At 47.0% G+C, this 25,671-nt stretch overlaps 1 protein-coding gene across 14 annotated transcripts in view; it reads left to right on the top strand.

Moving 5' to 3' along the window:
- The window catches only part of PPIP5K1 (diphosphoinositol pentakisphosphate kinase 1), a 1,113,174-nt gene that overhangs the window by 608,341 nt on the left and 479,162 nt on the right, over nucleotides 1–25,671 (top strand). For all 14 annotated transcript variants that reach the window (XM_069625171.1, XM_069625166.1, XM_069625170.1 and 11 more), the window contains exons 16-17: nucleotides 15,276–15,397; nucleotides 23,689–23,871. In XM_069625171.1, the coding sequence (XP_069481272.1) occupies nucleotides 15,276–15,397; nucleotides 23,689–23,871 (305 nt within the window). The remainder of the gene's footprint in view (nucleotides 1–15,275; nucleotides 15,398–23,688; nucleotides 23,872–25,671) is intronic.

The following is a 25,671-nucleotide window of genomic DNA, read 5'->3' as shown; positions in this document are numbered from 1 at the left end:
CTGCTCTTCGGTGTGGTTTAAATAGCCTCCAAAGTAGTCCCAGGTAAGTATTCCTCCCCAGCCCCACCCGAGTTCAAAAATAGTCCCTAGGTAAAATAGTCCCTTCCAAGCCTCGTTTGGCTTGGAGCTCTTGCAGCATGATCTGCATCAGGTAAGTTTGCAGCATGGTCTGCATCAGGTAACTTTTAATCTATGAGCCATATGAGCCTGGCGCCATGGGCGCCAGGACTGCACCCAAATAGCCCCTAGCGGGGGTTGTTGGGTTTGCTTGGGGTAACTTGATACCTGCTTCCGGGGTTGCTGGACTTGGTCTGCGTCCCCGGGGTAGGCATCATGACAGAAGATTATACATTTCGAGGTGATTCTGGATTTGGATATAGGCTGCTTTGTCAAGGATGTTTAGCAGGAATGGGACAGTGGTGATGGGACGGTAATTAGTGGGAATGCTAGAGTCAAGGGTGGGTTTTTTGATCAGTGGTTTGACCCAGGCGTCTTTGAGATTCTTAGGTACAGTGCATGATGTGAAGGAGAAGATTTTGAGCGTGGTGATGAAGGGGGCAAAATCTTTGACTCCTTCTTTGATGAATGAAGCAGGACAGATGTCCCCTTGACATTTTGACGGTTTGAGGCTGGTAATTATTGCTTCAACCTGAGCAATGGTGACTGGGGCAAATTCAGAGGTCAGGTTTGTTGGGTAGAGGTTGGTGGGATTGGTTAGTGTGGTTAGTGCTTTTGGTAGCTAGGAGGAATCTTTTGGCCTCTATTTTAATTTGGAGTAGGGCTATTTTGTCTAGTAGTGCCTTTTGGATTTTGGCACACCATGTGGCGTCTTTGACACAGGTGGATGGGAAGGGGGGTACGGGTGCTTCCAATTCTCTGAGAATGGTGAAAAGTTCTTTCACACTGTATTTAGCATTTTGTATTCTGTTGTTAATGTGTCGCTTTTGGAATTGAAAATAGATTTTTAATAGCTGGCGCCTGCTATCTTGAGAGTTTTTTGTTTTGAGGTGATGTTTTTTTTTGCCAGGTAGATTCGCCAGATCTTTTGGCTTTCCTCCGTGCTTTTAGTTCAGGTGTGAACCAATTGTTGAGTTGGTTGGGTTGTTTGGCTTTTCTGGGTTTGATAGGGGCGATTTGGTCTAGCGCTAGTTGTAGGTTTTTATTGAACATGTTAACTAGAGCTTCTGGATCAAATTCAGGGATGTGTCATGGATTGATTATGAGTTGAATGAGTGGGCGGATGGAATCCAAGGTGATGGCCTTGTTGTTCCTAGTCGAAGCTGGAAGAGAATGAGTGGTCACGGGAGGGATGCTGGTTGAGGCATCTAGCTCGAAGCGGATGATGTGATGTTCGGACCAAGCACATGGGTTATTAGAGAGTAGGTTCAGATTGCAGTTTAAGTTGGCAACCCAGTCGAGGGTTCTGCCTTGGCTGTGGGTAGGTCCTAACTCGTGTTGTATGAAACCTAGTTCATGCAGGGATTGTTCGACAGTTGAGGCTTGGGAGTCTAGGGGGTCTTTGTAACCTAAGTTCAGGTCTCCTAGTAGCAGGATTTTTGAAGTGGGTTTGGTGTTGTGTGATGGTAGGTTGGAAATGTCTTCAAATGTGGTAGTAGGGCCTGGTGGTCTATAGATCAGGTGGATCAGAAGTGTGCTTTGAGCAGAGAGTGGCAGTTTAGCAGATATAAGTTGCCCGGAAGGGAACGGAAGAGAGGTGAATTCTCTTAGGTGCAATCACAAATCTTGCATTTCTCATTCATTGATATGCAGCTATTTGGGAGCAGTTTGGAAGACATTGGTAGGTCTTTGCATGACATTTGTACATCATACAAGATGGAGATTGAGACTGCCAGAGCAACCTGGGGAGTTATCTGCCTGGCGCCATCATTGGCCTCTTCATCGTGGGATCTGGTACTTCTCTCGCCTTGTTCCTTCCAGCAACAGTCATTCTACCAGGCATCGTTGGCAAGGTTTGAACATCCGCAATCTGAGGGCAGCCTACTTGCGAAAGTGCAGGGGGGTTCCTGTGTACTCTTGTTGACTGATGTGCTTGGCATCCAAGGAGGATGTAGAGGAGGCCGTGCACGCACAGTAGACCTGCTGTATCATCTAGAATTTTCAGTGAGCAAGCAAAGTCCACTTTTGAACCAACATACAACATAAAGTTCTTGGCGCCCCTGCTCGACACAGTGAAAGCTCTGGCCAGGCTATCTGAGTGGAGTTGCTTCAACAGCTTGTGAGACACCTGAAGGAGAACAGAGTGTATCTGAGGGTACAAAAGGCTGTTGGTGCTTGTGTCCTCATGCATTCCAGTGATCTCGTTCTGCAGGCTGTTCATGTGACCTCTCCAGGAGCAGCTAGACTGGAAAGGCAAGGGCAAGATACAGCTGAAGAAGTGATGAAGCATTGTCTGGTGTCTAGTCTGGTGGACATTGGTGTCCAGTTTTGTGAACGACTTCTTGTTTCGGCGAGCATGATATGATGTGATGCTGGTGTCGGGCGTGCAACCTTTAGTCTGGAGAGCCTGCCTGAATCACTTGCAGATGCAGAGTCTGCAGTCTCTGTCGGAAGAAGGGCCACTCAGCAATATGCTGGAACTGACAGCGATTCACCTGGCCCACAAGCTGTAAAGATGGATTTCCAATGTCAGCCCTGGTCGCAGGATTTTGAGAGCCAACCTATTACGGTGAACAGGGAAGACACTGAGAGGTCAGCCAAACCCAATAGTAAGGTTGGTAGCAGAGCGGCAAGGTTTACCCTCAGGAAGGGGGTGAGAGTGGTTGAGGGCTACAATGAGTCCATACGAGTAACTCTAGTTAGACAGGTAGGTTTATGAACTTCCAAAGATTTATTATGCCTTTAGTTTACACTCTAGGCAAATATTGTCACACAAAGCCCTTACAAAACAGCTCTATACATTCACCCTTAGGAGAGATAGATTAGCATTTGATACTATGACCGATGTGACACAGGTAACTAGCTCAGATGTATAAAGAGATTCAGAACGCTTAGAATCAACACCAAACAGCTTCCCTACTTCTTATACAGTCCAACCCTAATACGTCTTGGCGCTTTGTGCCCAAAAGTCACCAGCTCCAAAGCATATACTTCCTCAGGAAAGTTCCAAGAAGAATAGCAATGCTAGTGGTTATGATTAATAAAGTTAGATTAAAGTGAACTCAACTCAATCAACACACTAGAATAGGCCTAGAGAAGAACCCTAACCTGGGTTCCACCAAAGGACTTTACACCCAATGGAGGATGGGGGGAGGGGTCAGAAACAAGTATGTTAACGCCCCCCCTCCAAACTCAGATTCATCCAGAGGTCATTGCAGGTGTTAAGGAATCCGTTGGGGACACAATCTTCTGCACTTGGTTTTGTTGCAGAACGCCGAGAGGTTGCGGGCGCAGAGGTCACTTTTGGCGTTGGTATTTTGTTTGGTTGGATGCAGTGCACCAAAATCGGTATTAAACAGCTTCCATCAGAAAGCCCAAACAAGGAAAGATGAAGACTCCGCAGGACAGACCACCTCAGCAACCTCACAGGATTGAAAGAGTACTGCAACGGAAGTCACCACGGTCAAGCAGCGACAGGCGATTTTCAGGCAGCAAACACAGCAGCACGCCGAGCACAGCTTCCTTTGGAGTGAGGTGGCTGAATGGAGCAGGCGACTTGTGGGACAAGCTGAAGATCTGGAAAATTCCAAAACTCTATTTTGTTACGGCAACAGCTCTAGCGAGGTAGCCCAGGAGAGAGGTGGTCAGTCCACCCTGTGCTATAGGGACACGTCTGAAGGCTCAGCAGGCAAGCATCTCATTCCTTCAAAGGCGTGTCTCTGTACCCCTTAACCCAACCATAGAAGTTCTTCAAACACTCACATACCCAGGTAGCCCAAGGGGTACCATCAGTCTTTTTGAGGGTCCTAAACCTCTTAAGGTACTGGGAAGGACTTTTCCCAAACCTGTCTATTAATGCCAGTTTCACTGATTCATAATCCATTCTCTCACTGGTACCTAATTCCATCACAGCCATTCAGGGGGAGCCTAGACAAGAGCCATGGAATTAATTCATTCCCAGATATTCCTTGAATACCATAGGAGTATTCAAACGTACCCAGCCAAGCCAACACATCAAGTTTAGATTCATACATACTCACTGCTTCTTTGGGCAGGCGAGGCCTCTTGGGACTAGCAGACCTAGAAGACCCTAAAAGAGAAGCAGAATCCAAGGACATCTTTCTCATAGCCATTTCATGCTGCATCTCGCTTCCTCTTAGTTTCACCTCTTGATGTTTGGTTTCAGCCTGGACATTTAGTTTCTTGATCTCCAACTCTAATCTTAGTCTCTCAAGAGAAATATATTCTGGGTTTAGATTTGGACCTTGTGGCTTCCCAATGCGAAGTGACTGAGGTACAGGAGTAGACTGTGGCAGAGGGGATCTCCCTTCTGCAGACTCCTCCACCTCCTCTGGCTCTTCTTGCAGATTGGAGTTTGACTCTAAACTAATATCCTCATCATTCTCTTCCACATTACTTGGGTGAGTAGGGGTTACAGGCCTACTACCAAAATGTTGGTGATTTAACAACCTTACAAGCAGTTCATTTTTTTTTTCCATTGAGTCAGACCCCTGGTTTTGCACATGCTTTTCATTTGTTCTACTGTTAGGACAATCTGGGCTGCCTCATTAAAGTTATCCATATTTGGCATTTTACAATTGCTTAACTTTTTGGTGGAACTTAGCCTTGTGGCTGGTTTAGTTGGGCACAAGTACAGCAAATTGTCAATGTAACCACTCTACCGCAATCCCACCGCCTGCCACCAGTGTTGGGTAAGAATTGGTGTAGTAAAACTGTGTGAGACTACACAAGACTTATCTGCTTGGTATTAGGTAACCCACATTTTTGTATAAGTCTGTACTACACAAGTTGGTAGTGTGACTGAGCAGCCAGGCCTATCTCAAGAGGGGAAAATGTGAGCTGTAGAGCTGTAGCAATGAAATCCGCAAATACAAGTATCCAAGTAACACTTACACTCAAGGTTTCAGTTATAAATAGTAATTTATTTAACATCAATTTTTAAATAAGTGTTCTTTAAAAAGGGCAAGATATATAACAATCAAATATATGTTAAAATACTTTTGCAGAATCAGCACAAATTAGTGGATACACTTTGGATATGCTTATTACACACTTATACACCCAGAAGTGACTTCATTCACAAGGACAGTAACAGCATTTATATATCAATAGTTATACTTTTCAGATTCTAAGGTTGCAGAAAGGAAAGGTTAAAGGAAGGAAACAAAGGTTTAACAAGTTCTCAATATATGTGAGGACGACTAAATCTTCCAATGAAATCTAGACATGCCTTTCGCAGCAATAACAGTCTAATACAAGTTACCACCTATGAGGGACAGAACTATCCAAGTCAATGGACTAGAAAAGTCTGCAAGGAGCCAGGACAGCCAAAGTCAATTGGAGCAGAGTCTATGGAGATGAGGCACTTCTTAGATAATAAAAGTCTTGCACAAAGTTAGTTTGGTAGAAATCACTTGTAGGGAGCCACAAGCTGCTAAGCCTATGATAAGCAGAGTTGGAATCAACTCTAAGGTAAGCCACCTTAAGTCTCAACTGAGTAAAGCACAGCTCAGAAAGACACTGAGGCAAGTACCCTGAGTCTAAGCAGTACCTCTGGTTTGAAGAAGAGTTGTCCAGCTGGATTCTGTCCTGTTGCAGCAGTGCAGACCCTGCGATCCTGAGCCTCAGTCGTGGGGACAAGAGAACGGACGTCTGGAGGGCTCCTGCGATAGCTATTTGGAGGTCGACTGCAGCTACGGGCTCTTTTTGGATCAGCAGCACTTTGTGGTTTCAGCGCTTGGTAAACAGCAACTCTGCGGATCTCGGATACCGGTTGGACTTCCTTCACTCCTTGGGTCCTGCACTGGTAAAGGGGACTCGAGTTCTGGTCATCCTGCTTCTGGAGGGCCCTTAGGAGACTCCTGGAGCTTCTGGGCGGATTTCAGACGTTGCACTCGACTACGTATTTCTCGACCCCTGGCACTCGGTTTTTGCAGCAGCGAAGAAGTACAGCCAATCAGGTAAGATGGCCCAGTGGAGTTTGTTTTGGGGTTAGTTGGTCCCGCTACCCAAGGGAAGAAGTCGTCCTTCCGGAGCTTCTCTTGTCGATCAGAAAAAGGAGTTTCAGCACAGCAGCAGGGCTTGGCTGGGCAATTTAAAGGTCCAGGAGGATGCATCAAGCTTTGTTCATGGTTTCTGCATCGGGTGTTTCTCCCAGTGGTCGACTCTGCCTCTAGTCCCAAAACCCTCACCTTTTAAGCAGCCAGACAATCAGGACTGGTTGCATTCAGGCATTCCTAGAGACAAAGGACAGGGGAGTTTCGGGATCCTCCCTCACATCCTGCCTTTCCAGACACACTGGAGCCAGAGGCGGGCTTCAGGGCTGAAGCCTGCTGAAGGCAAAACGAACAAAGGGCTCAACTCGGCCTCAATGCACACAGTAAAATCAAAGAAAGATGTCACAAACAGAAAATGGCGAAAAAAAGAAGACCGGGACCATTTTGACAAAAATGGTCACCCAGGGGTGCTATGCTGCAGCTGAGGATTCAGCCTGCGGTAGATAAGCACAATGGTAGGAAAATTAAACCACTGCTACCAGCCATTTAAAGTAGAGAGGGTAACATAAACATGTTACATGAGAATGTAGGCTAAGGGGCTACTAGGTAACCCCCAGCACTCCACATAAGATTGCAAGTGCTTGACCCACTAAGAGAAAAGGTCAATTTCACTTCACTGTTCTTGGGAATGGTAGTTCAGACAAGAAAAGATATTTGAACCTTATGAGAAATCTAAATGATTTCTCAGTGACACTGCACTGAAGGTGCTGTGTGTCCCCATACAGAAAGCAGATGCCTATGGAGTTTCAGACTCCAAAAACAGAGGAAACCTATAATCCAAATTAGGTCAAAATACGACAGTGAGCAAAAGGGCTCCCTCACTCCAGGGTTAAAATGAAAAAGCCCTAAAGTCCAGCAATAGAGCTTGGGTGTCTCAAAGGTTGACGGGAATTAGCACAAAAATGAGAATTCTCTCTAACAAGGCCCACTTAAGACATTTTGGAAACTTGTGAAAATATGCCTAGACTTGGGGAAGGGGAACCCCTGAGAGGCCTAACAGGAACTATCTTTTTGTTTTTAACTGGAAGGATCAACGGTAGGGGAAGGGAACCCCAAGAGACCCAGAGCCATTGTGAACTCTATTGACTTACTACAATAGCCGTACGTGGAAGGTTCCAAGGGAAACCTATTGAATAGAACTACTTTGATCAGGCAGAACTACACATATGGGTAAGACCACCTGAAACCAACTGTGGTTTACCTTTCCTTTTTGATCACCATTTTTCCTTTAAGAAGACCACTTGTAATTTTTGATTCAAGAGTGAGGATAAGCATAGGTTTGGACATAGACAAACTTTGGTTTTGGATTTATGGATGTAGATGGCTCTTAGAAGCATTAGTTGAGGGAACGATCCTCTTGGAGTTAGGGTCAGGTAGGCATTAAACCAACCCCACACAATCTGATAATAAAGGTTTTCAAACTGTTACTTTTGAGTCTGCGTCTCTCTCGATACCATGCCTGCCTCACAGTAATATGTTTTTTTATTTTGTTGTATTTAAATAACAAGGCTGTCTTCATATTCAGCATTTTAATTGCATACATGGTTAAACTGGAATTGGCTTAACATGAACATATATGGGCTGTCATGTAAAAGCAAATGGTTTCTCCATAAGAGAGCGAAAGTATCTTCCCATGTTCTATCTTTCTCTTTGGTGTGTTTAATAGGATGTTGCAGAGAAAAAAAGTTGCTCCCAGAGAAGAAGTCGCTTATTTAAGAAATCCTGCCAGAAATTACATTGTTTCCCAGTCTGCTTTTGAAGTTGGAAGGTTCATAACGCAGCCAATACTAGTAGTTATTGACTACAGTCTGAACATTCTGATTGGCTGAGAAGAGGTGAATAACAATATGCTGGTGCCAAACGGTTTTAGAGCTAGGAGAAAGAGAAGGAGGGTGATGAGCTAGCCCTACCCCATCCCACGGAAGAGTGGGAAAAATGCCCAGCCATAGATCAAGGCTTTTGGTTGTTTATACAGGGACATTGCCATATTAAGGAATGTGCCGTCACATCGAGATCATCCAAGAGTTTCCTCCAAGAATACTCACAATATCTCCTCAAAAGCTTTTTCTGCAGTCAGGATGATTGCTACCGTAGAGCGCTGCTTGCCCCTGGACAGCTCCAAGCTCTTTTATATATGCCTGAGGTTCTCAGTGACCTTTGAGTGCTACCCACGACAGTTGGACGTTAGTGTGTCATCTTTGTCCATCTTGTGGAAAACAGTGATCATAGCTACCACATATGTGCCTGAGATATCTTTGTTGTTGGTACATAAACTAAAGTGTCAAATAGTGACAGTACTAAAAGATCTTTGTATCTTTTAAAAAGGGCGGCCAAGAGGCTGGTAGCTTTCCCCCCGAGGGAGGGGAATTGGATTAGCAGTATGTATTTCGAGGGGATTGGGTCCTCCGACGTATTCCATATCTATGACATGTAATCACCACAGCTGTGCTGCTTCGGAAACTTTGTCTGCGTCTTGCGTCGATGACGTCGATGCGCCGTCGTCGAGGACCTCCTCCGACGTCCGACGTCATCCGATGTGATAAGTAGGACGCACGACGCCCATAGCCTCAGTTCCGTTTTTTCCGCGAACGTGTTGCTTCGTGTTTCTCGGTTTGAACGCCTCGACTCTTTGGAGTTCTGTTCTTCTCGGTTCTTCGAACCTGTTCGTTTGTGTGAATCCTTCTGAAGATGTCTTCTACTTCGTCTTCGACCCCGCGTCCGGGTTTCAAGAAGTGCGGGGAGTGTGGGTCCAAGATGTCGGTGACGGACTCGCACGACGCCTGCCTCTGGTGCCTCGGGGAGGCCCACGACACGGATGACTGTATCGACTGCCAGTCGCTCACGTCCAAAGCCTTACGCGAACGTAAGAAGAAGTTGTTGGTAGGTCTGGTGTCCAAGCCCCGGAAGTCGAAGTCTGCAGGGCTTTCGACGGATGATTCGAGGGGTGACTCTCCGTGTCATCGTCGGAAGTCTCGTGGGTCTCCTTCTAGGAGTCGGTCTCGCCACTCCTCTGCCTCTTCGAGGCAGTCTCGGAAGCGCCGACATCGGTCGTCTTCCAGGTCCTCTTCGGAGGGCTCTGCCCGGCACGTCGCTTACCCCTCGGGCCGTGCGACGCCGGAGGAATGGGCTTCCTTCGGGAAGAAGATGTTGGCGATTCTTGAGTCGCAGGGTACTCAGCCGTCCGCGCCCCCGAGTGGGGTCGGTCGTGTGAGGTCGAGAGACACCGCTCGCAAGAGTGGTCGGCACGAGTCACGGGAAAGGTCCCGTTCGGACAAGGGGACTCGTTCTCGACGTACCCGTTCCAGGTCCCGGTCCTCGACGCGTTCGAGACCGTGTGCACCTGTGAGGTCTTCGAAGAAGGCTTCGACGTCTGTGGCGTCGAGGGCGTCGACAGGTTTTCTCGAGGCTCTGGCTCCGAGGAAGTCGTCGATGCCGTCGACGCTCAGGTCGTCGAGGGACACGCTCGGGGCTCCGGCCTCGAGGGCTGTGTCGACGCCGCCGATTCTGGAGGCGCTGCATCTGACGTCGACCGATTTCCTCGACGTCGACGCCGATCCTCTCGGCGCCGATGCCGGTTCTCTCGACGCTGGCGCCGATTCGCTCGACGCCATCGACGCCTTTCGTGTCGGAGGTACCCCAGGGCACGGGTGGACCCCCTAGGAAGGCTCTGGTTAAGAGCAAGCACTCTCGAGTGCCTTCTTTTCGCCACCTGGATTATATTTCAGAGGCGGATGAGGATTCTGATGGCCTGGTTCCTAGTCAGGTTCCGGATGACATTGTCTCGGGCCATAGTCAGTTTGACGAGTTGAGACAGTCACTGCATGATGCCAGTGGACTGGACACCTCTCCGGAGGTGGAGTTTTGTAGGCCTGAGCCTGGCTCTCATGCTGATTCCTCGTACCGGCGCCTTATGGCTAGGGTTTCTGAGTACTTGGGATGGTCTGCTCCCCCAGGGGAGTTATTGCAGGATGATCTGACGGACATCCTTGATGTTGGTCCCCCAACTGACCCGGTTCTGCCGTTCCATATGGCTTTACAGAGAAGGGTGGCGGCGGCTTGGACTGCTCCGGAGAGTCTCCCGGCGGTGGGCAGATCCTTGTCGCGAAAATACCGTCCAGCCAGTGGCGACCCCTGCTACTTGACCAGGCACCCCACTCCGGAGAGTTTGGTGGTGCAGGCAGCCACGGCCCCGGCGAAGCAGGCGTCGTACCCTACCATCCCTCCTGATAGGGACGACAAACGTTTTGATGGCTGGGCGAAGAAAGTGTTTTCTTCTGGTGGTATGGCGCTTCAGGCGGCCAACTCCATTTGTGCCTTGTCACGTTTCACGCACACTCTGTGGAACTGTGTTGCGTTAGCGGCTGAACATGTTCCCGAAGGGGTTGAACGGGATGGTTTCCTTGCTATGGTCCAGGATGGTAAGGATGCCATGTGTGAGTCCGTTCAGTCGGGTTTGGACTTAGCTGAATGCGTCAGTAGGTCCATGGCGGCGAGCACCGTGATACGCAGGTTTGCGTGGTTGCGGAAGTCGGGGTTTGCGCCTGATGTGCAGTCCCGGCTCCTCAACATGCCCTTTGATGGTGAACACCTTTTTGGCAGCAAGGCTGACGAGAGCCTTGAGAGGTTGCAGACCTCAAAAGCTGCAGCGAAGTCGTTGGGCGCTGCAGTTCGCCAACCTCCGCCTTTTCGTCCCAGGGGACAGCAGTGGAGGGGTGGTTCCTTTCGCTATTACTCATCCTTCAGTAAAGCGAGAGGAGCTGGCAGTCAAAGAGGCCAACGCAGGGGTACCAGAGGTGGACGACAGGGTACCCGTGGTGCCAAGGCCGCTCGGGCAGTTGCCTCTTTGCCCTCAGGTAACGCCGCTCCCGCTCAGTCGTGAGGCCATGTCCCATGGTTCGCCGGTTGGGGGAAGGCTGGCGCAGCATCTTGTAGAGTGGCAAGCCATTACTTCAGATGTGTGGGTTCTGGAGATCATAACCCACGGCTACTGTCTTCCTTTTCGGCACAGGCCTCGCGACAATCCACCGGGGAACCTCTCTTTGCCGAGTCCGGATCCGCTCCTTGCGCAGGAAATTCAAGCCCTGCTGGAGAAAGGCGCCATAGAACTGGTGCCTGTAGCGGAGAGGAACAAGGGATGGTATTCCCCTTATTTTTTGGTTTTCGAAGAAAGACGGGGGATTGAGACCCATCATGGACTTGGGCGGTTTGAACAAACTCCTCAGGAAGGACAAGTTCAAGATGGTTACTCTCTCTCAAGTCCTGCAGGCCCTTCAGCTTCAGGACTGGTTGGTGTCACTCGACCTCAAGGATGCTTACTTCCATGTGCCGATCCATCCCAAGCACAAGAAGTACCTGAGGTTCGCGGTTGGCGACTCGCACTTTCAGTTTCGGGTCCTGCCGTTCGGATTGACCTCCGCCCCGAGGGTTTTCACCAAGCTCATGGTGGTGGTGGCAGCGCATCTCAGGCAAGGGGGGATTCACGTCTACCCCTACCTGGACGATTGGTTGATCAGGGGGAGCTCTCCCGAGCAAGTCCTGGATCATCTATCGATCACCTGTCGCTCCCTTCACAGGCTGGGCTTCTCCCTCAATTTAAAGAAGTCCCATTTGACGCCAACACAGTGGCTCCAGTACATCGGAGCAGTGCTCGACACTTCCCTGGGGCAGTGTTTTCCTCCCCAGGTGAGGGCTCTTCACATTCAGCAGATGGTGCACAAGTTTCAGCATGCCCAGACGCTCCCAGCGTTCGAGTTCCTGAGGTTGCTCGGCCTCATGGCATCCTGCATTCTTCTGGTGCCAGAGGCTCGCCTGCGGATGAGATCTTTGCAGTGGGCACTCAAGACGCAATGGTCGCAGTCCTCCGGCAGGATGTCGGACTCGATTCAGGTGCCGTCCTCGGTCGCCCGAACCTTCTGTGGTGGGCCGTCGAAGGCAACTTGATGAAGGGGGCTCCATTTTGGCTTCCCTGGCCGGAGTTGACGATCGTGACGGATGCATCCCTCACGGGATGGGGAGCTCATGCCAACGGGCTGACAGTCAGCGGTCGTTGGTCTCCGTCGGAGTCCAGACTCCATATCAATCTGTTGGAGCTGAGGGCCGTCAGGCTAGCCCTGAAGGCTTTTCTGCCGTCTGTGCGAGGGAAGAATGTCCTGATCCTGACGGACAACACAGTGGCCATGCACTACCTCAACAAAAAGGGGGGGGGCAGGGTCACTTCCTCTGTGCAGAGAGGCGATGCAGCTCGAGTTCTGGGCCATCCAGCAGGAAGTTTCGTTCTCGGCAGTTCATCTGGCCGGAGCCGAAAACGTGACGGCGGACGCTCTGAGCAGGCAGAGCGCGATCTCTCACGAGTGGGAGTTGGCTCAGGAGATTCTCCTGGAGATCTTCGCCCTTTGGGGGACCCCTCAAGTGGATCTCTTCGCCTCCAGTGTCAACCGGAAGTGCGAAAGGTTTTGCTCGCGGGAATTTCCTCCAGAAGGAGCCTTAGGAGACGCGTTCGTGGTGGAGTGGTCATTCCCGCTGCTGTACGCGTTTCCTCCAGTCCCCGTCATCCCGCAAGTGCTGCGGAGGTTACGGAAGTTCGGTTCCCGGATGATCCTCATTGCCCCGGCGTGGGCTCGGAGGACGTGGTACCCGGACCTTCTCGACTTATCCATCTGCCCTCCACGTCGTCTTCCCTACCGAGACGATCTGCTCTCACGGGAGGGCGGTCAGGTTCTCCATCCAGAGGTCAGGTCCCTCAACCTTCACGCTTGGCTTCTGAAAGGTTGAGGTATAAGGATTGGGACCTCCCTGAGGACATGATGGAGGTGTTGCTTTCGGCCCGAAGGCCGGCAACAAAGTCTCTGTACCGTTGCCGTTGGCGTAAGTTCTGCGACTGGTGCAGAGTTCAGAATGTGGATCCTTTTGCATGTGACATCCCCATGGTTCTGTCCTTTTTGCTTTCTTTGGCCCACAGGGGCTTGCAAGTGGGTACCGTTAAGGGTTACCTGGCGGCGCTGTCCATCTTTAAGCGCTCGTCTGAAGAGTGTTCTTACTTTAAAATCCCTTTGATTTCACAGTTCCTGAAAGGGCTCACTAATGTGTTCCCTCCGTCACCTTTCCTGGTGCCCGGTTGGGATTTAAACCTGGTTCTTAAGTTTCTTATGGGTGCTCCGTTTGAGCCTTTACATTCTTGCCCTTTGAGGCTGTTAACTCTGAAAACTGTGTTTTTAGTTGCGGTTACTTCCGCTCGCAGAGTGAGTGAGTTACAGGCACTTTCAGTTAAGCCTCCCTTCACTGTATTTCACAAGGACAGGGTTGTCCTTAGAGTTCGTCCTTCTTTTCTTCCGAAGGTAGTGACGGAATTTCATTTGGCCCAGAAGGTTGTTCTTCCGGCATTCTATCCTCCTCCGCATCCTGGTAAGGAAGAGGAGAGGCTCCATAGGCTTGATCCTAGGAGAGCTTTAAGCTTTTATGTTTCACGCATGTCCCGGGTCAGAGTGGATGATCAGCTCTTTATTGGTTACGGTGGAAAGCGTTTGGGGCAAGCTGTGACGAAACAGACTTTGTCTCGCTGGATTATTTTGGCCATCTCGGAGTGCTACCGTTTGGTGGGTAAGGACCCACCGGCTGGCTTGCGGGCCCATTCTACCAGGGGTATGGCTGCGTCTACTGCCCTGCAGAGGGGTATTCCTATTCGCAACATCTGTGATGCAGCCACCTGGGCTTCAGTACATACATTTGTACGTCACTATTCCCTTGATTCCATCCGAGCACAGGATCTGGCCTTTGGCAAGGCGGTCCTTTGCTCTGCTATTTGATTGGCTATTCTACATTTTGTTTCTAAATTCTTTCCCTCCTCCTTGCTTTGGTACTGCTTTGGGAGTCTGTAATAGATATGGAATACGTCGGAGGACCCAATCCCCTCGAAGAACAAGTTACTTTCTTACCTGGTAACGTTCTTTCGATGGGATGGTCCGACGACGTATTCCATATCGCTCCCGCCCTGCCTTCCCCGCTGCAGAATTTCTTTTGCGATTGCAGCTTACGTTCCGCAAGGCTTTGTGTCTGACTGGCAGTTGACTTATGTCACACGTTCTGGGGGAAAAAACTATAACTGAGGCTATGGGCGTCGTGCGTCCTACTTATCACATCGGATGACGTCGGACGTCGGAGGAGGTCCTCGACGGCGCATCGACGTCATCGACGCAGGGCGCAGACGCCGAAAAAGTTTCCGAAGCAGCACAGCTGTGGTGATTACATGTCATAGATATGGAATACGTCGTCGGACCATCCCATCGAAAGAACGTTACCAGGTAAGAAAGTAACTTGTTCTTCTACTGTTATTAATCTGTTGCCTAGGCACCTGAAACGCCCAAGCTTGGTGCTACTGCTCCAAGGACTGTAGATGCATCAAAGTCTCAGAAAGAGGGACACTGAATGTGTCACATATATTAGTCGCATGCCACTGTTTCCAGATGGGAAGGCAGATAAAACAACTGTGATAGAATGACCAGAAACAACCGTACAAGCTCATCCCTGCTTCCAGCAAGATGGTCTTCATCTGAGGCCTTGGTGGGCGTTGGAGAGCCCACCTGAATGTGCATTCCATCTGTCATAGTAATAGGTTGGTCAATGCCTTCTATAAGCTTGTTTCAGGCCCTTATGTTAAGATGGCGCCACTGCTTTGCATAACTGCACTGGCAGTGGGCTCAGCCTTGTGAGGCACCTTATTTCCTCTAGAAAACTATGTACATGCTACATAATACATTTTACTTTATTGTCGTCGCGATGTCTCCAGATTGTGCTTGTTTTCCCTTCTAGATTTGACTTTGCCCTAGGTTATGGTTTGCACGCCTTGAGTGCCTTTTACGTTCTACTGAGTTGAGCTAATCTCTCTCTCTCTCTCTCTCTCTCTCTCTCTCTCTCTCTCTCTCTCTCTCTCTCTCTCTCTCTCTCTCTCTCTCTCTCTCTCTCTCTCTCTCTCTCTTCCCCCCCCTCTCTCCCTCCCTCTCTCTCCAGGGTGTCAGTGTTTTCATTGTTGATACTCTTCCAGTTCTCCATTTTAGACTGCATACGTTGACTCCATTTTTTCTTCAGGTGACTATGCTGGTTTTCCAGGCTGTGGACTTCTGCGACTGCACAGCACCTACCGGCATGACCTCAAGATCTATGCCTCAGATGAAGGCCGGGTCCAAATGACTGCAGCAGCTTTTGCAAAGGTGAGTGAGCTCTCGTTTTAATTGTCAGACGATACCGAGTCAGAATGGACTAATATGTACTTTGTTCTTAATGATGATCTGTCTTTTATTACTAGCATAAAGACCCATATCAATGAATGTATCTGTTGGTGTTTTTTTACTGTTTCACGTCCATATATTGCCAGAATCTCTGCAACTTTGTGTCCTTATGTCATTGGATTGGGAAGAATCTGAGGGGGTCCTAACTGGGACACTTCTCAGTAATAGACTGTGTGTGTAGGGCTACACCCCTCCCAGCCCTCACACTGTCTCCACACATAAAGGCCTAGCTTCCCAGGGCTGGGAGGATAGTTCAGGGGCAACACGTTTGTCTTGGAAGCAAGACAACGCAGAACAGCACAGTTTCAAATCCCAGTCCTGTGCTTAGAGACTGGTCTCTGGTGTTAAGCTCATTATAAAAGATTAATTCTCTATCCAGTCAGAAGTCCTCGCAGTCATTGCTGCAGTCAACTATCACTCACCCAGCAACTAAGTCACGGCCACTCCCAGGCAGTCTCCTGGGGGATACCATACTTCCAGCTACAGTCATTCACCCACCACTGCAGTTCAGGACAACCCAACCAATAAGCAGTCAGCATGACCGCACATCAGGAACTACGAAGCTGACATCTTAACCCCTAGAGTCCCAGGCAGCTTTGCTTGTCCATTTCCCGGCCAGCAACACAGAACAAGCATTCTGAGCCTACAACATGGTAAGGAGGGAACACGCATGTGCAGTGGTGAAACCAGCAGTCTGGGAGGCAAGGTGGTCGTTGCCGGTTTCCAATTTGCTATGTGGAGCGGCTTACATAAACCGTCACAATCACTGAGGAATTTAATTCAAATGACAGTAACCAATGCAAAAGAAAAGCTGGCCGCGGACCACAGCTGAACACAATCTGCCATTCAGGGACCCATGGCAGGTCTGCACAAGCATAAACGGCATCTGCATTTCCACCCCCATTGTGGCAGATGTTGGAATGAGCATAGCATTAGCTTTGCATGGCAAAAGGTTGTGCAGTCAGAAGGGCAGAGCGCAGACAACTAAAGAAAGCAACCGAGTGCAGGATTCAAGAGAGCCAGAGTGGAAACAGGAGAAGGTGGAATAGAGCTGGAGGGGACATGAGGGAGTAATTTGGAGGACTAAAGCTGGATATGAGTAAAAGAGGAACAGAACAGATGAGGGAGGATTCAGAAAATGGGAAGGTGCGCAGAAAGAGATGACTCCAGATACGTGCCAATCATTTTCACCCTTTCTACAACCGTGATATCACAATTGTCAAGGCGAAAAGATTGAAATTTGGGGTTCAGTTTAGCTATAGTTTGGGGTAAACCAAAGATCAATAACTCCATGTTGTTGCCATTAAAGCACATCCAATTGGTGTTCATCCAAGAATCAATTGAAGGATAGGTGTACCCTAGATGGTTCGAGTCCAAAGAGTAGTCACCCGATAGCTCCATCACCAATTGGGTGTCCGCTGCATAATTAGTAAATTACACACCATGCCTTCCAGGGGGCTACACAAGGGCCTGATGTAAAGATTGAAAAGTATGGGAGACATACAGGCTCACTGTGAGACACTACAGGTGGTCGAAGCTTGAGAGGACGTACCTCTCCCCAGCACACACTGGACAGCTGATGTGTCAAGAAGGAATGCACCCAGTCAATAGAATCCTGACCACGTAAACCCACATCTTTTAGTGTGTGAAGCAGGCATTCATGGTCCAACACAAAAGGAGGGGGGGGGAGTGTCCCGTAAGCAGTAAAGGAGAGGGACTAAGAACTATACTAAACCAATGGGGTCCATACTGCTGTAAATTCAATTAACGGTTTGTTCAAATAGTGAGTTATTTGTAATGAGTGTACCGCAAGGGTATCACTAAACCAATAAATTGTAGGCTGTTACATACTCAGAAAGCAATCAGGGTAGTCTCATGTTAAACAACAATAAAAATATTTATTTAGCAAAAAGATATAAATAATACATGAACAACTAAAGAAAAGCAATGTGATAAGCATATACATGCTTTTGTCTATTAATTAGAGAGTTAGTTGTTGAAAACGCAGGAACACAAATATTGGTTTTCCTTCAAAGTTTTTAACAGAATAGACAAAAGAAAAAGGAAAAAACAGAGAGAAACTGGACAAAAGACTGTCAATGCTGAATGGTGACCTAAACCTAAGCCAACATTCCTAGTTATGGATTGTATTTAGCCACTACACAAGTTTTTTTTTCTTTTTTTCAAAGGATTGGCAGAATTAGGATTGTTCTATGTCCTTCAATTTGTTGACAAGTCTGCCTACGTGTACGTGTCACAAAATAGTAACATAAACAACAAATTTAAATTGACATCTTTAATACACGTTTCGGCAAAAAAGCCACCTGTCTGGCCAATAGTTCCATGACATAGTTAGAGTTGCCTTCCTCAGGGCGAGATAACACACAAGAACTGGACCCTGTGGGGAAGCAGACATAAACAAAATGAATGATGTGAAAGAGATGATCCCTTTCTGAGTTTCTACCGAGATTGCTTAGAGAGAGAGTTGAAAGCCTAGAGGCATATAAATTACCAAATGGATTGACTGTGGATAAGTAGGGATAACCAGGCGTGTTGTTAGCCGGAGAACCAGTGCAGGGCGTCTGGATGGGTGGAACCGAGGTGACCCACAACAGGACTACATCATCGGAGAGGGGATCGCGTTGGAGAAAAACCCTCTCTAAAAAGTAAGATGAAAGAAAGTTGCAAAGACAGGGGTTTGAAAATAATGCTAGGAATAGGTATACTTTTAAATTAATTGCACAACTACCTGTCAATTAATGCTTTTGGTGAACACTGGAAAGGATATGTTCCTGATATAGCGTTTCTCAGTGCACCTGGGATGAATCCTAGGGCCAGTGGTTGACATCAAGGGATAAACCTGTCGATAATCAAATGTATATAAATATGCGTGACTTGAAATTTAAAAAGCACATGGGTGCTTGTTGGCCCAGTGAAAGTTAGCATCAGCCTTCCTTGAAAAGCCAAGTGACATTGAACCCAGCTAAAGGTTAGCTGTGGTGCTTGATGTGAAGGGAAAACAACCTCTTGCCTTCAGAGAGGAAGGTGAGAGAGCGACGAGTGCTGTCCCTGAAAAAAAGTGAGAAAGGCAATAAGAGGCGTGAATGGAAAATAATGCCGGAAATCCGGGTCATCAAAAAGGAGGTATTGTTAATGACAACGGAAATTGACGAGAAATAATTGAAAAACAGCGATTCGGGACTGGGCTGGTGCCGGTCTTGGTTTGAAAAACAAATTGAATTGGAAATGGGTGGGTAGGGGGTACTAAATGGAGCTGAAAATCTTCTTTCCACTAGTGGCTGCCGGCTCACTGGTGACTGAATCCGTCCGGCACTGCAAATCGATCGAATGCGTATGCTTGCAAATTGCAAAACGCAGAGCCTAAGGAGAGGGCGATGGTTTAAAGACCGCCTGCTATTGGGTCTCATCAAGGAAGAGACAGGATTGGTTGGAGGCCGACATGCCTCCTGATATGGTGAATTTGATTGGATGATGGCAGCCCAGCCCCTGGGAGGCTCTGATGCGAACTCTCGTCTGACGCCGCTCCTGCGTCAGTGGTACGATTAAGTGGAACGCCAAGCCTAAAGAGAGGCTGGCGGTTACGTAAATGTCCAGGCTGTGATGAGTGATACTGTGGCTCGTGGAGCCAACTAAAAAACGGGAAACGATCCCGAAGAATCAGTCTTTAAATATCAAAGGAGATGAAGAAAGTGCGAATCACACATGAAGGCAGGCGAGCAAATGGATCACTGGGCAAGTGCAGAGAATGTTAAGACTCAAAGAAAATGGGCAATTGGACCGGGCAATGTTTACTTAGCGGGTGGCAAGCTCAAGTTAAGAGTGCAGATGATCATGAAAGCGGGAGGCACAATTTTGAAAACAGCTTGTTAGCAGTAAATTCCAATTGGAATGACCTCAGTCGACACTTGTTATGATTGGATAAAAAAGAAAAAGAAAATGAATGAGAGAATCCACAGAGAGACTGAGAGGTCCGAAGCAGGAGGAAGGGAAAAGGGGGTGGAGAAGAAAATATGATCAGGATATGGGAAAGAAATTCTCATTCAGCCCGTTGGTATGGGTGGATAAATGATGAATCCATCGTGCCTCCTTCTGAAGAAGACAGCGGACACATTGGGATTATTTTTAACTCGTCTAATATCCACCAAAAAATGTCATTGGCAGAATGCTGTAGTTCGATATAGTGGCTTACAAGAGGTGCGGATTCTGTCCGGCACCGGATTCTTGAAGGATGCTCCGAAATCCTAATGTGAACTGGTTGAGAAGTTTGTCCAACATATCGAAGCCCACAAGGACATTGAATGCAGTACACTGCTTGTTTGGTTTTGCAGTTTGTCATAGATGATAGGGTCCAAATTTTGGGCCCTTTTTTGAACTCCTTGAGTTTTTTTGTAAATTGGCAGACAGAACAGGATCCGCACAGGAAATGGCCAACAGTTGTTCTAAGGTCCCAAAGTCCTAGTCTCGGGGGATCCTTCTTGAAACTAGAGTGTACAAGTTTGTTGCGGATGTCTTTGGCCCTTTTTAACGCAAACCTTGGTAATGGTGCGGCGGGCAGACCAAGTTTGACAATTGGCCAGTACTTGGAGATCATTTTTTTTATCACAAAAGTCCAGCAAATCGAAAGCTGCTGAGAATCTAAAAGGACCATATGTCCCTTATCAATGATCCCCAGCATATAGGTCTTAAGAGCTACCAATCCCAATGGATTCCACGAATGACTGAAGTTGTAATGTAGCAATTCTATCTAATATTTTCTGTAGAAAATTGCAGTTGGCGATAAGCCTCAAATTACTGGATTCCTTGGGATCCAGGCCTGGCTTTTTTCAATAATGGGGTAACTGTGACCACCTTGATGTCCTCTGGTACCAGTTTGGAAGGATGAGTTAACTAATCTAAAAAAGAAAAAGGGCAAAAACGTCTTTGCTGTCAACTATCAGTTTTGGTGGAATAACATTTTCTGGACAGGAGGACAGATGCTTTGTAGATAAGGTTTTATACATGTCAGCGATCGATACAGGATGGAATTTGAAATGCTGCTGTTCTGTCTCACTAGTGTACACAATCGTAGGTGGATCAGGCTTGTGTTCTCATAGAAATGTCTCAATCTTATCACAGGCTTTCAAGATCTTGGTATCAAAAGCAAGCTGAACTTGGGTGCAGCGGTAGTTGCTTGAGAATTCGGGGCACTAGATGAGTTCTTTCGGGTTGTTATTTGCAGCATCTCTCTGTTTGTTAAAGAGATTCTTTTTTGTTTCTAGAATAGTAACACAATAGATTTTTTTCCAGGGTCTTCCACTTGATTGTATTCATCTCAGTGGGATCTTTCAACCATTTCCCCTCTGCTTTTCTTTTCTCTTTTTTCATTGTATGCAGGTCTTAGGTGAACCATTTTTGATGACATGCATTCTCTCTACTTAACTTAGGTTTAAAAAGGGCCACTTTGTCCATCATTTGGATCATAATAGACTTAACGTTTGACACTAAGTTGGCTGGGGATCAAGATCGTTGGACTTGATCAATAGAGATCTGCAGATCTGAAAGACAATGGCATAATGATGCGACCATATGCAGGGGATGGTGCTATCAATATGCACATCAAGGTTTCTGGCCACGACCCGGTAAAGAGTGTTTGTTGCCTTTGGCTGTGGTGGGCTCACCGTTGGCCACAGTAAAGCTAATGTCTTTTAGGGTCCCAACAGGTGTGGAGGCTTCTTTATCAGCTTTATGGTTCAGCCAGCGATTGAAATCGCCAAGTAGAGAAGTGGAACGATTAGGACCATTCAAGTATCCTAAAATTGCCAAGAAATCCAAGAAATCTTCATTGAAGTTTGGCACATCATCTGGGAGGTGTGGGGGGGGTGGGGGTGTTGATAAATTAAGACGTTCACACAACTACAGGGATTTGTGTCATCAATAGATGGAGTATTTCACATTTTTGACAAGAGATGGGTGCTTGAAAAAATGTCAGGGTATTTTTGGCAATAATAATAATAGCCACGCCACCTCCATGCCCCATTGTGATTTGTACACGTGATATTGTATCCATCAGGGGTTGCAAGGGCGATCATAGAGCCACTTGTATCCGTGATCATGGTTTCAGTTAAGAAGAGCATATCCAAATCTAGTTCTAGGATGTAGTCATGAATGTTAGTAGCATGGTTATTAGCATGGTTATTAAGTGATCTGGTATAAGGTGCATTTTAGAGTCTGGGATTGCACAAAACTAGAAGGTTCAACAGCGTCATCATTTTGCGGGTAGTGGTTATCACCAGTTAGCTGGTAACCTTGTCACCTAGAAGTGGGCAACTAGATGAAGGAAGGAGGGATATATCTTCAAGGGAAAGGTTCCTGAAGCCGGAAGAGGGGAAGGATTAACACAAGTGGTGAATGGAGAACTAACGGTCAGAGTCTCAAAGCGGGTTTCTGGAGGGATATGAGCTCACCTCTGGGCTTGTATCAGTGCAGCATTGCGTGGTCAGGGATCACAACGAATCCGAAACAGATAGACATGGACTAACCATTTCTGGCCCCAAGGACCGAGGGGAGTCGAGCTTCATGTTTACATATTTTTTTACTATTTTCCAATGCCTGGCTTTTTGCCCAGCTAACAGGAGGTTTAGGTTACAGAGAAAACCCATAATGAAACGCACATCAGAAGCAGCTTAGTCTTCAGTGGAGGGATACAGAGGTACACTGAAAAGTGAAAGCGTGTTACACGTAAGCAGAATAGTGAAAGTGTATTTAAAGAACTCACTACTGCATTACGCCCCTCCATAAAAGGTCCATAGATTTGGGCGAGTGCAGGAGAAGACGGTTGCCACAATGTCATGGTCCAACGAAGACCGGCTTGCCCCAGAAGCACCAGGAGATAGAGAAATACTGCTCAGAGAGATCCAGGAAATCTAGTTCAAAAGGACTACAAAAACCAAAGTTACAACAGAAATAATGAGTGCTTTTTCTCTCTGCTCCCTACTTAGTTCCGTGTCAATGGACAGGTCACAGTGATTACATCTACTGAATCTCTAGTTACTAATCTCTCAGTGTATATGATTTCTTCACGTTGGCATATTCGTTTACTTTGTTACTTCAGTTATATCTTCATTCTTCGTATATCGTTTCAGTGCGCTCTCGTCTCTTTTCTTCATGATGTCACTTTACACCTGTCAGACTTTACTTCTAGTTCTTCTATGTCCAGTGGTGTCTGCAGACTTCCTTATACCACATCAGTTTGAGGATACATTTCATAAGGTTGTCTGAGAACATAATATCTTTCATATCTTCGATGTTGGTTGATGAATGATTTGCTAACTTGAAGCTACTATATACTTACCCGTTTATCTAAAGGTCTACTATTGAACTGAGCATTGCAACAGCAAATATCTAATGTATACCTCTATCAGTGTGATCATTTTTACTTACATGAACTGTAGTGATTTTAGCATTGTCCTAGTATATATAATTAATAAGCATATTTGTATATAACTACAGTGTGTGTTTCCTTGACTATAAATGAGCTCAAAGATCTTTGTACCTACAGCCCTTCTCTCTCGTAGACTAAGCCTGGCTGCAGCTACCAAACCTTTTGGGTAGTTCAGGCCAAACCTAAGACTTGGATCCATGCACATCTAAGAGTGTGTCTTCTACAGTGTTACCACAGGTGGATTTTAGTAAAACACTGGTCATTTTGCAAAAAAACACTTTGTTACTGAGACCCCAGTATCACAGTTAAATGTAGTACACTAAGTAGCTTGGCAAAGAGGCGTTCTACTTTCAACCTTTGATTCATGAAGTATAGCCCAAAGTGTGGTTTCTGATTGCCTCTCCAATTTCCTGTGACCTCCTACAAACGGCCAAAACTTAAAAGCATAATGTTTTCTTCTCATACTCTGTTAGTTTTTGATGAATGTTTGACTGCAAAGGTGGATGTGGTCTGGGGAATCCAGTATCGCAGGTCCGTCATTCCAGCTTTAATGTCATTACAGATTATTTCCTGTGTTCACTTTGATCTGCATGTCCAGAAACGCATTGCGATCTGTTGCAGGAAGGACAAACCACTGTTTGGTTGATATGACAAAAGATATCAGGGTTTTTCGTGATTTTTCAAGTAGTCGTGGCCCTTTGATTTGATACGAGTGAAAATATGAAGGCAAATCTCATGTCCCCATTAATTGGCGCTTTTCATTTCCACGCAGGGACTTCTGGCCCTGGAGGGGGAGTTGACCCCAATCCTTGTGCAGATGGTAAAAAGTGCAAACATGAATGGTCTGCTGGACAGTGACAGTGACTCTCTGAGCAGCTGCCAGCAGAAGGTGAAGGCCCGGCTCCACGAGGTCATGCAGAAGGACCGGGAATTTATAGAAGAGGACTTCGGAAAGGTAAGCCCAACACAGAGGGAATGGGGCTTCTGGGGGTTCTTGGCCCCTCAAGAAAAGCTATGAGCATTCTATGCAGACTCGGGAAATGCAGAGATTTAGTTTGGCCAGAATTCAGAAATGCATGCTGCAAGAAAAATGTTGCTTCTGAAATGCACATTGTTGTAATCAAGATTGCCAAGTGTCCTGGTCAGAAACACACAGGCATTCCTGCTTTGTCTTTCTCTGAAATGTACCTGTAAACTGTGACAGGACACAAAGCCTCTGCAAAAAATCTCTGAACCCCGCAACCACTAAAGCATGTAATGTATAAAATATACCAGCATCAAAACCCGTGCATGAAACACACATCCTACCAAACACAAATTCTCTTGCAATTTCAGACTCTGAAATAAACTCATTTTTAAACATGGAGCCATTGAAACACATTGGCAAAAAAACTCACCCAGGCCTTATAAAACATGAATGACTGAAACAAACCCTCTCTGACGTCATGGACGCAGATTCTCAAAGACGAACACAAATGAAAATAAGCAGAGGATGAATTGGTTTTCAAAATATGCAGGACACCTTATTCTCAAAGGTCACTTACGTATTTTTTGGGGGGGGGGTGAAGCGGTGAAAAAGATGTGCTTGCCAGCCCTCTTGCATACTTTGGTGTTGGGAGCTGTTAAGCCAGAATTTCAATTTTTTTGGATTTCTGCAGGTCCTTTTTTGGGCCCCCTGAACTGGTTGCTTTTTGCCTTCCTTATTTTGGATCAGTGACCTATTTATGGCAGAAAGAAGGTTTTCTGCTGAAATGCCACAGCCGCTGCAGCTCATTGGTTGCCAAAAAGCCGCCGAGATCAGTGGTGCTTCTTAAGCACCCTGATTTGTCCCTAGGATAAGTAGATCTTCCTACATTGGTTTTAGGCAGCAGGCTGGCCGGCAGCTGTGATGATCAGTTATGCTTCTTAAGCACCCCGATTTGTCCCTAGGATAAGTAGATCTTCCTACTTTGGTTTTAGGCAGCAGGCTGCCCGGCAGCTGTGATGATCAGTGATGCTTCTTAAGCACCCCGATTTGTCCCTAGGATAAGTAGATCTTCCTACATTGGTTTTAGGCAGCAGGCTGGCCGGCAGCTGTGATGATCAGTGATGCTTCTTAAGCACCCCGATTTGTCCCTAGGATAAGTAGATCTTCCTACATTGGTTTTAGGGAGCAGGCTGGCTGGCTGGCAGCTGTGATGATCAGTGGTGCTTCTTAAGCGCCCCGATTTGTCCCTAGGATAATTATATCTCTATACATTGCTTTTAGGGAGCAGGCTGGCTGCAGCTGTAATTTAGTTTTGCCTTTACCAGTGGTGCATGCTGACTTACCACATTGGTAGACTTTTGGTAGCTATTGGGGTACCAATGTATTGTCTTTTATGTCCTACCCTCAGCCAATTTGTTTTAGGGCTTCCTTTGATCAGAGAAACAATGGGGCACGGCTAAAATGACCATTGTGCCCACGTAAGCTCCTTGTGAGCCTAGTCTTGCACCATGTATAGTGTTTTGAACTTGCCATTTTTAGATCTGTGGTTTGAATGGTAGGCTGGCTTGGGTCGGCCCCTCTTTGAATGCATACCCCCTTTCCTTGCTTCTACTTTTGTCTGGCTGCCCTTTATTTCACTTTGAGACATGGAGCGTATTCCATTTAAATTTTGCCCAAAGTTTGATCGTAAATCCCTGTGGAAAGACACCCATAGAGTGTGCAACCACTGCCTCCCCTGTGATCACCTAGAGACTTGTACATCCTGTAAACTGTTTTGATCTAAAACTC

Source organism: Ambystoma mexicanum, chromosome 11 (assembly GCF_040938575.1).
Source record: "Ambystoma mexicanum isolate Mex_15411 chromosome 11, UKY_AmexF1_1, whole genome shotgun sequence".
Classification (NCBI taxonomy): Eukaryota; Metazoa; Chordata; class Amphibia; order Caudata; family Ambystomatidae; genus Ambystoma; species Ambystoma mexicanum.
This window is presented reverse-complemented; position numbering and strand designations above follow the sequence as displayed.